Source organism: Cryptotermes secundus, unplaced genomic scaffold, assembly GCF_002891405.2.
Source record: "Cryptotermes secundus unplaced genomic scaffold, Csec_1.0 scaffold233, whole genome shotgun sequence".
Classification (NCBI taxonomy): domain Eukaryota; kingdom Metazoa; phylum Arthropoda; class Insecta; order Blattodea; family Kalotermitidae; genus Cryptotermes; species Cryptotermes secundus.
In genome coordinates this window covers 586,267-597,790 of record NW_019739213.1, presented here as the reverse complement: position 1 = coordinate 597,790, position 11,524 = coordinate 586,267, and the positions used below count along the sequence as shown (strand labels likewise).

Below are 11,524 nucleotides of genomic sequence, written 5' to 3'. Positions count from 1 at the left end.
TGTTGCTAGTGTGACGTGGCGTATAGCATAGGACGCTGTTGCTAGCGTGACGTCACCGCTGTTGATTAGCATTGCGTAGTTGCCAGGTTACGGGGCTCGGCTATCTTCGGCTCCGCTCGGCTCTCTTCGGCTCCGCTCGTGACGTCACCGCGCTTTGCGCATTGCGGGGTTACCGCTGAGGGGTGGGAGGGGAGCGCTGACTCACCCGCCGCGTCACTGCTGGTGTGGGGGGGGGGCTCGGATTTCGCAACATGTCACAATATTTATTGTTGCAAATAAAAATCCACTATGTTATTTATGTTTATTTTCCCATAGCTGATGCAATGCAACGATGCAGCTTCATTATCATGCAAACAAAGCCTTTTAGCTGCACAATTTCATGGCTCAAAAATTAATGCAGACAGCATGTTGGTGTGGTAGCAAGAACAGTAAATGATACTAATTTGCTGCATATGTGTTTCTCCACCTCCCTCCTGCACAAATATTATGAATGTAAATTGCCTGCTGCAGCTATAATGGATTTTATTAGGTGGAAAAACAGTTAAAAATCAACACTCTTCATTATAGTGATACGTCATAAATCTAGTTTTTGTAAAACAGTTACCTGTACAGTATGAGATATTCCGCATTCATCAGATGATGGGTTAAAAGCAGGAGTCAAATTGAACACTATATTAGCTATTTATAGGTTTTCAAAGAGCCTTTGATTCAGTTAAGAGAAGAGTTGTAAATAATTCTCATTTAATCTGATAAACCCACAAAACTAGTCAGGCTAGTAAAAATTAATTTAAATAAAATGTATAGTAAAGTCTATAAAGATACTTTATTATCAATAGCACAGGTCTGCAAAAATAATTTTTTTTTCAGCTGCATGGAATATTTTTGGTAAACTTTATGTTTTCTAGGATGCTGAATCCAAAAATTACCTCAATTTCCCCCTATCACGTACGGTTTTTTGGAAAATAATAGGGGTTTACAATAAAAAATCATAACAGTGATGAAAAAAATCACTAATTTTATTACACTGAACTAAACATATTATTTCTCATAATTAAACAATTCCTTCATGATATGTTTAACATTCTGTGTTCAGTCTTTTTGCCTGTGAAACCTTTTCTTCTTCTCTTTGATGCTTCTCCGAACATGCTTTCGCTTTCCATTTTCCGTTTCCCGCTTGATCATCCAGCAGCAGTCAGCTAGCATATTCGCATTCCATCTTCCTTGGTAGTGTCTTTCGATATCACGGACATCCTGGTGAAATCGTTCACCCTGCTCTTCACTATAGGCTCCCAAGTCTTCGGGAAAATAGTTGACATGGGAGTGTAAGAAATGAACTTTTAAGCTCATCTTGCAATCTTGAGCTTTATATGCAGCCAACATGCGTTGTACATTGGTTTTGTAGAGAGGGTCTTTAGTGTTCCCCAAAAACTTGTGCACTCCGTCTTTGAAGGAGTCCCATGCTTCTTTTTCTTTTTCTCCCATTTCCCTCTTTTGAGAAAAACTGAGTGAATTCCTTCTCTCGGTGCCTGTACCACGAAAATGATGTTCCAGGTGACAGCAAGTTTTTATTCTTTAGTCTTGACCCTAGCAATTTGGCTGCATCTTTGGAAAGGCCTAAATCTCTAAGTCACTGAGCTCACTCTGAGAAAAAGGTTGGGGTCCCTCATCAACAGAAAAATCTGAGCTGGATTCATCCTGGGGTGGTAATATAGTTCTGTCCTCCGAATCACTCTGTATATCATCCAAACTGGAAGGTGGGAGGGGAACTGGTATTTCAGAGCTATGAGGCACTGGACGAATAGCTGAATTAAGGTTTGGGTAAGATATTTTATTTTTATTTTTTGTATTAAAGCCTTTCACATCTACCAAACACAAATAACAATCAGTTGTGTGGTTTTGCTGTTCAAGCCACATCACAGGAAAGCCAAAACGAAATGAGTTCTTGTTACCCTTAAACCACAAATGAAGATCTTCCTCGCACCTTCTGCACACCTTATGAGGAGCCCAAGGTTTGTCTTGATCCCCAAGTTTCAATTTGAAATAAGCAAAATACACTTTCTTCACAAAATCACTTATGTTTCTTTGTTGACTTTTAACTATGTATTCACCACAAAGAAAACAAAAGTTGTCCGGAGAAATAACACAACCTCTTTGAGCCATAATACAGAGCTAAAACACAAGCACAGTCACGTTTGAATGCAGGATGTAAACTGAGTGGCTTATACATCAACCAAGATCCTGAACTCATTTAGCATGTTGAGACATGATCAAATCAGACAGCAGGCTTGTTTATACTCATTCCTATTGACCCAAAGAACATGTCCAAACATGCTCAACCGAGCTAGTAAGATTCCTCACCTATCGCTACAAACAAAGTAAACGTGTTGGGACATGATCGCCTGAGCTCCTCACACCGCCAAACCCACCCTACCAACCCCTTCCACTGCCCCCCCCCATTTTATTTGTATTATTTTTTAGAGTCACTCTTATAAATATTATTTTAAAGTAAATAATTATTGGATATGGTTTTTAGAATCAACAATAGGATACAAGATTTCATGTTGAAGAGAAATTTCACGCAAAATTAAACTAAAAATATGAGTTTTGCAAAAAAATTGACATGATGGATTTTTTTTTACTATTTCCGGTTTCAGTGAGTAAAAATCTATGAGAAATAGTAAAAATATCCTATGCAGTTTTTTGGTTGCAGACCTGTGTAGTTTTCATTTTTGCTTTAGCACTGCAATTATAATGTTATAAAAAAAATAATAATGAATGAAACTGAATGAGACACACAACAACATTTAATTTTAGTGTGCACACTTTATCACTGTAATTGTCACTGTGAAAGTACTACATGGCTTAATTCTTTAGAAGAGCTTGTTGTGGTACTCACCCCATCACTTCGGATGTAAATCACAGTGGCTCCAACCAGCATGACCACAACAAGTGTGAATACTACTATGACAGTTATAACTCTTGCAGAGTTTGTTGAATCGCCTGTAATGATAGCAACACATGTTGTTCATTATGAACATTGTACTGTAACCAAACAGACAAAACAGTAATTCAGGCTGTTGACTGGAAAATACACACTTTCACTAACTTTTCAGTATCCTTTGAATGATTAATTTGTATGATATTTTGAAGGAGTTTTGGGTGCCATGAATGATGAAAATCTTTCTGTTAAATTTTCATAATTGTTAATTGTGGTATACAAACAAAAGGAAAAAAAAACTCCGTGGTTTTAGTCCGCAAGTCAACTATACCAACCGACCGAGAGACTACCACTTGTCAGTGAAGTTAGTGCCAACTTTAGCGGACAGAGGGTGTCACATTGTCAGTGCAACAAATCCCCATGGCCGTTAATTTTGATTTTCTAGACCAGAGCGGCTATTTCCTTGAAATAGCTATCCATTTATCTTCACAAGGCTGAGTGGACCCCGTTCCAGACCCAGTACTTCTCAGAAAATTTGGTAGTGCCGGGAATCGAATCCAGACCTTTGGATCTGTAGCCAGGAACTCTGACCACTAGACGACAGAGGTGGTCGTTAATTGTAGTATGGGACGTTAAATATTTTGATAGTGGCAAGTCCTTCAGTACACTGTTTCTGCTTCTCTCTTTCAAAGACTTCTGAAACTAACAGAACCAAGACAATAAATATCACAACTGTAATCCATCCTTCTATTTTCTGAGTTCTGAGGTAAGAGTAGGCTTCTCTGTTTTGTCTTTTATCTGAGGATGGAAAGGGAGCAATTCTACAAAACTCAGTGGCTTTTAAAATTATGTATTGAGTCAGATTATGGATACAGCACAAGAAAATGCCATAATTACTGAAGTATTCAGGTATTCACTACATCTAAACGTTTTGTGTTGAACAGTAAAAGAAACCACATATACAGTCTTAAAAATTTCATCTACTTTAGAATTGCCTTGTATTTCAGCCACACAAACTTTGATACCATTTTCACAACTTCATTTGGACCTTTGAATTACAAAATATTCATGATTATCCACATTTGGACCTTCTAATTATAATATATTCCTGTTTATCCACATGTGAATTATCTGGATGGTGGCTTATCTCTATGCATTTTAGGTACATTCAAAACCCCATGGAGGCCTATTAATTTCGCTCAGTCTGTTTATTCATCTGTCTGTACAACTGAAATAACTCAAGAATTACTGGGTGGATTTTCATAAAATCTGATATTGGATGACTTTATGAAAAGCTGTGAAGTCATTACTTCATTCATTTAGACTGGAGAGTTTTAACTCAATGAATATGTACACGCCATTCTGTTCATAACATACTAAATTTTTACTGGAGCAAAATATGCTGTGAAAGAAAGTTGGATCATCTATGTTTTTCTATTATCATCTCCTTTCACTTCATTAACACAGATAACTGGGAGAGTACTCAATGGAACACAGATTTCTGAACTAAATATCAAAAATGAATTCTTGATGCTACTTTTCTCTGAACATAATTATGGAATGAATTATAGTCTTTGAGTGCTCCCCATTTTTACACCTTTAAAATGATCTAAAATTTTTGTTCTTTAATGCATTTGATGTGGATGTAAGTTATTTCATGTTCTTACATTCAGCTCTACACAACTTTCTTTACTCCCTGTAATCAAACTCCCCACATTTGTAGGTACAGTCAACTCGATTATCCGGGGGCGGATTAACCGGTTTGCGGCTTAACCGGGGCTACTGAGGCTTTTTTGAGGCTTATATGTTGTTTAATATTCATTCACTTTTGTTTCACATGGTGAGTTGTAACACGATTTTCGCACTAGTGTGAATCGAGCTCTGCATTCTTTGGTCCCGTTATGCTAACACAATGTTCTAGGATAGGGGTGAAAGAATGCAAGGATTTGTGGAAAGTTTCAAGGACAGATACATCGCCCCAGTTAGTTTCTTTGTATCGATCTTCAAGTGTGTTAGCAAAATGTCAGGGTGTAAAAGGAAGCATGTTGTGTTAAGTATTCAACAGAAAAAGGAAAATGCCGCGAAAAAGTAAATGACAATATTAATTTTTTTAAGTGTTAATTGTGAATATTTGTAAGAAGTGTTGGATGTTGTTGAAGACTGTGATTGAAATAACTAATTCATACTTCAGTGTAATGTAAAAAAGTATTAAATAGGCCATGAGATGACATAAAAATGAGGTTGAATAAATTTAAATACAGGTAAGCCTATAGTATTATGAAGGTACAGTATTAGAGTACTACTTTTAATAAAATTTGTCTTAACCGGGTTTTCGATTAATCGTGATTTCCATCCCCACCATTATCCCGGATAATCGAGAGTTGACTGTATTTACATTTTCTTCCACTTTATTGAGTTACATAGCAGCATTGTCTTCCAAATTCTGTAAATAACATAAAATTAGCTGTTCTTTGTCATAAATGTATACCATCATGCAAATCCATAAGTACCTGTAACATTGACAACTTGTCTTATCTGCATTTCGCCCAGCTTGTTATGCACCACACAGCGATACAATCCCTTCATTTCCTGCCTCACTCCTTTGATCACGAGTGTCTGGTTGCTGTCTTTCAGCTCGAATGTGCTGTCCTTGTCCAATGGCTTGCCATCCTAAATATGGAAAACCAAATAAAAGCCTGAGTAAGAATATCAACATGGTAAACACCGCACATCCAGTGCTGAAGTTCACATACATCAACAATGCAGCCATTAAAATCTCAAAGTCATATTTATTATGTTCCCATCTGTGTTAGAACATACTTGCTTCAAGGAACATATGGCTTAAATAGTACACTTAATTTATTGTTTTGGGATAAACATTTACAACATGGATGATGATAAAAAGGTAAAATTTTCCCTGTGCTTAACTAAGCATGATGCCATGAAGAGGTATGGGGAAGTGAGGGTACAGCTGTGTGCTTGGTGACAGATGGAGGTAAGTGGTCAGCTTCACATCCCAGCAGCTTTACCCATGGGGAAAGAGCCCCTGGTACACAGTGGGTAAAAGACTGAATGGGGTCAAAAGCTCACCTGAATGTTATGATATACTAACTGAAGTATCCTGGCTTCAGTGCCCAACAAACACAAATCAAGAATTCAATACATAAAACATACTGATAGTATGTCAGTCAGCAGTAATGTTCTTAACTTAATTTATGTACCTGCTACCTATATCTCCATCTGAGGAATAACACTGCATATCCAAATACAATTAAGAAATTTTCTATGAATAATAGAGCCCAAAACTCACATCAGAGTATTGAGCCAATGAAGAATAAGAAATGGAGAAGAACAAAGTGATGAGGATGAAGAAGTTATATGCACATAGAAGTGTATCCAAATGACAGTTTCTTTGGCATGCCAAACTGTGTCAGATATTTCAGAATATCATCACTTATGAAGGAATTCATAAATGACTGTCACATCATTACGTAACTTCTGATGGACATGAAGCATATGTTATTTTGGGCAGGGAATTGTACAGGAAATGCAACACATGTTCATCATGACTAATCTCAAACCTAATATTAAAACTGCACAAAGGAAATGCTAATCATTCGCATAAAAATACGGCTTCAGAACTAGTTTTGAGGCTCAGAATTATTGGGTTTTTGGGCTTTGTTCATTTTCTTGTATTCTGAAGAACTAGAGAATTCAACGTTTCGGAAACTGGATCTGTTTCTGTCTTCAGGTAAGAAGGGGGGACATATACTCTGTTGGACCCCTTAGAATAGGTAACCTAAATCACTGGATGACTGAGTTATTGAGGTTAGCTCTTTCTAAGGGACCTAACAGAGTACGTGCCTCCACCCACCTGAGGACAGAAACAGATCCAGTTTTTCAAAATGTTGTGTTCTCTAGTTTTTTATAATAATGGACCATGGACAAAATCCAAAAACTCAGTAATTCTGAGTATTATATACCATTGTCAGAACCTTTAGAATATGTTAATTTCAAGGGAATCGTTATTTTGGTATTTATTTTTGAAAACTGTGCAACTTATGAACAGGGAAAAATAAGTTAAGTTATAGATACTTTTGTGTTATTAATATTCTACTGACCTTGAACCATGTAATTTGTGGTGGTGGGTTTCCTTCCGACTTGCAGAACATAGTCAAATTGGTCCCTACCTCAGCCGCAATATCCTGGCTTACATTCAGATTTGTTTCAATTATCTTTGCTGGCTCTGAAAGTATACAAACAAACCAGAGTAGCTTCTATGAAGATTGGCGGTCTAACATGTGTTCAGAAGAGAAAGAAAATTTAATGTATACTGATATAAAACAGTAACATTTGAATTCATTACATGTTATGTTAGGAATACCCATGTGGAAATTAACCATCTTATTACCTCTTGTACCATATAAACAGAAATCAAACAAAAAGCAAATTTCATTTTACCTTTTTTTACCTTTGTATCAAGCCCAGTTACTTTGCTATTGTAATAAAACTTGATACAGCAATAGAGATTACTGACAGTTGTTGCGTTATGCAGAATGTCTCATGACACAGTGGTCAGACTTCAGGAACATATTCTACACATCATTTAAAGCAAAAATTATCCTGTAACTAACAGCCAGGTTAGAGTATCAGTAACACTCCTGACTTGTGTTTTAGAGGTGCTTGATTAAAATCTTTGGACACTGGCTAATCTGCTTGGGACTTCTTGTGGTTTCCTTCAATTCATCCAGGGAAATGTCAGGATTAGGTCATGACCACATCCTTCAAAACTGTTTCCATCATTCATTCATACTTTCATACACAATCTAGATACTGAGAGTTACACTAAGTAACAAATAGAAAAGAATAAAGAATAGTTGAACTCATCACCATTATCAAGCTGGTGTTAGTGTAGCTATTTTCACATTAAAATGTCAGATATATGACAATAAGCATTTTATAGTGGAAATGGTAGGGCCACTTCAATGGAATATCAACAGAACTTTAAAAATTGTAGGGTTCATGTTGAAACATGTTGTCAATATTTAAGTTAACAGTACTTCATTTTGTGAATACTGTATCATACCATCATGTTGTGTTGTATTTATTTCTATTAGATCCAGAGCTATTCTGAACATGGTGGCAAAGCAGATGACACACACATACCTATCAAGAGCAGAACACTATCTGTCAAATTTACAGATTCTTTCTTTACTGATTGACAGGGCTCTATTCTTTCTTTATTAACCATACACTTGAGTTTTAAAGCACCATTTTCAAAACAATGATAATGTCTGCAGCAAAATTGAAGGAGACAAAATATCTCAGGAAACTGAAACTGTTCCAACAGATACTGCGCTAGAACATGCACTCTGCTTGGTACAATTTAGTTTCCTATTGCCGTGGCAGAACGTTGGTTTGAAGCATTTACCATTGATGGTAACAGTCCCCTCCACCTGCACTTTTTTCAGTCCATTATCCACCACACAGCAGTATGTTCCTCTGTGTTCCATCTTCACCTCTGCAATGTTCAGCTCCTGGTTTCTGTGGCTCAGCTTCATTGTGCTGTCAGAATCCACAGGATTACCATCCTAATGTAGAATGGGTGTATGTAACATTCAGAAATGTTTTGTAGCAGTATGGTCCACTTTATTCTAATTATGTGTGTCTACATACAGGGTGTTTCATGACTTTAGGGCATAACTGCAGGAGGTGATTTCCTAGGTCTTTGTGATCAAAAAAGTTCATATAAACATGCATCCGATTTTGGACGGTTACAGAGTTATGACCGCTTTTTCATTCCTGTACATGCCCTCGTGTGAACCGTATCTTATCATCTGACAGGTCACTATTTTTAGCCAGCTACAGACAGTGCGTTCTCGTTATCTCGACACTTGAGAGGTACCTAAGGCGTGGTGGGTTGGTATGTACCCGCACGGTTCACAACAGAGTGGCAGCCTGTGTTGCGACCGGCGGTGGCATTTTCGAAAATCAGCTTTAAGCACCAATAAATTCAAATTAAAGGTAATTTCAAGAAGTTAATTTTACATTCATACTTTAAATGTATCATGTATTATGCTGGTTTATTATTTTGTTCCATTTATTGTCAGTGATCATTATCTTCTATTCTGAGTTTAAAACGGTCATAACTTCGTAACTGTCCAAAATCGGACACATGTTCGTATGAGCTTTTTTGATCACAAAGACCTAGGAAATCACCTCCTGCAGTTATGCCATAAAGTCGTGAAACACTCTGTATATACATATATGAATACAGATAACAAGTGGGAGTAAACTTCGTTTAGGCATTGTCAAGAATAAGATACTGGTAATCTCCACAGGTTTGTTGGAGACAATAAATACTTTTGGTATAAGAAGGAACATATAAGTTTTATCATTTCTGAGTCTGCACAGCTTAACTTTTATGTTGCTGAGCCCATATTATTATGGATACCTTGAAACATTTTCCCACCATCTTACTCAGCCACTACTTATTTACAAGAAGGGCAGGCAATACCATAATCTCTGGATCTATTTGTGGTGTCATACTCCCAAGATGGTCAATGTGTCAAATAAAAGCTAGAGAGGGACATGCTGCCTGTAAACATGCAGACCTAATTACTACTACAGTTGGGAACACAGAGAGAGAGAAAAACAGAATTTAACAGAATAATAAACATATACATATTTAACAGTATATATAAGGTACAAGGACAGGAGATGCATATGAGGAGTGCACAGACAGAAAATGCAGACAAAATGTACAGTGGTTATGTATAGGACGTTACACTGGGTTCCAAAATGGCCTGCTAGTAAATGCAGTGATGGTTCAAGCAAACGCAGAGAAATCTAGTATAGAAAATTTTAGAGACCAAAAGACTGTCCAATGGCATTAATTATATAAACTAAAAAATATAGAAATGACCTCAGATATGGGCAGACCCCATGTAAGACAAGTGTCTGCATGTATTAATTCTATTTCTTCTTGATTTCCATATTACAGAAAATTACAAAAATAAGTCAGCACACTTGGGTCAGGATGACTGGGCACAAATTGCTCAGCAGTGAAGGGGTTAAAGTCTGCACTGTCTGAATGTAATCAAGATAAGTACAGTGTAATCCCTATTTAATATTTCTTCATGTATGGACTTCCTTCTTTTATCATTTATTTTAAAAGAAGCTAAATCGATAAATTTTCACCATTTAAGAGTTCCTTCAGTTTCATGTACAAATTCACAGTTCCCAAAAGAAACCTTCAATCAGATTTTCACTGTTTATTTCTCTTTTTGCATGATATTTAACAATGCTTTCATTGTCAAGGCTTAATAGTGTCAGTTCACTGCTTAGTAACAGCATAAAAACTTTAGGGGTGAGTTAAAACCATGATCTGCATTACTGTCCTCGAAACTAGTAAAAGGGGAAAAAATTTATATTACATTACTTTATGTTATGTTATATCATGTCATTTTATGTTAATAGGAATGCTGATCTACATTTCGAAAGGTTTGAGAACACCCACATTAAACTGAATTCCAATGGTAACGCAAACCACATTCTCATATTCTGTAAACATTACAGTAACTGTCTACAAAACCTGATTGAGGTTTGATTAAAATTGCAGAAATTACAGTCATTTCAATCCAAGTATGCATTTTTTGTGATCTGAAAGCCCGATCTCATTTATTCTCAGATAACTTACAAGTGACATTAACCCTGCTGTTCTAAAGAGTTAAAGTGGTTTTAGTAGTTATCTCTATACCAGCCAAAGCCAATGGGCTTGTTGTTTCCTTCCGAATGTACTGAGACACTGGATCAACACAAGAGAGCAGGAAAGGACTGGTCAACAAGAGAGGGTAACATCCTCTAACTTGTATATCTTTCTTATAAAAGGGACTAAGAGAAAAATATAAGAAGTAACCGATGACATTCTGAACCTAAAAAACATCCTCAGCATCTTCAAGCTGCATTATCCAGCATACCTTATGACACTTTCACTGCTACATCATTAAAACATTACTTTATTGTTCTTTTATTACATGGGTAAATTCTTTTGTAAGACTCTGAAACATAATACTCCATACATCTGTTGTCCAATTCCTTCGACACTACAGTTGTGGTTCAGCAACCAACAGATAGAGCTATTGAACTGACCTTTAACCAGTGAGTTTTTGGTTCTGGGTTTCCTTGTGACCTGCAGACCATTGTTAGGGTCTCTCCAAGCTTCACCTCAAGGTCCTGGGAGACATTGAGATTTGTGTCAGTTATTCTTGCTGGCTCCATGCCTGCAAACATTGAATGATTTATGACTATTTTATATCATTCTTTTAATTAATAACCTCAGCTAAGAAAAATGGACATGACATTTGGTACATGGAATATAAGAAATTTGTATATGGCAGGTTCACTCATGACATGACTCAGGGTTTGTTCTTCACAAAATGGAATTAGAGCACTCAGTAACAAATTTTGCATCCTATATGGTTTGATACAGTCTGAAACATGGATAAACAGAGTTTTCAGTTTTCACAATAGTAAAATAATTTTGTGGCGTAAAATCAGACATCCTACACGTTGTTCTTAACAGTT

At 36.6% G+C, this 11,524-nt stretch overlaps 1 protein-coding gene across 2 annotated transcripts in view; it reads right to left on the bottom strand.

The window, feature by feature from the left end:
- Nucleotides 1-11,524, bottom strand: part of LOC111871665 (obscurin) — an 82,174-nt gene that overhangs the window by 7,598 nt on the left and 63,052 nt on the right. For both annotated transcript variants that reach the window (XM_033754343.1, XM_023864918.2), the window contains exons 16-20: nt 11,090-11,220; nt 8,370-8,529; nt 7,060-7,184; nt 5,449-5,608; nt 2,897-3,000 (exon numbers count right to left, since the gene is read on the bottom strand). In XM_033754343.1, coding sequence (XP_033610234.1) covers nt 2,897-3,000; nt 5,449-5,608; nt 7,060-7,184; nt 8,370-8,529; nt 11,090-11,220 — 680 coding nt within the window. The remainder of the gene's footprint in view (nt 1-2,896; nt 3,001-5,448; nt 5,609-7,059; nt 7,185-8,369; nt 8,530-11,089; nt 11,221-11,524) is intronic.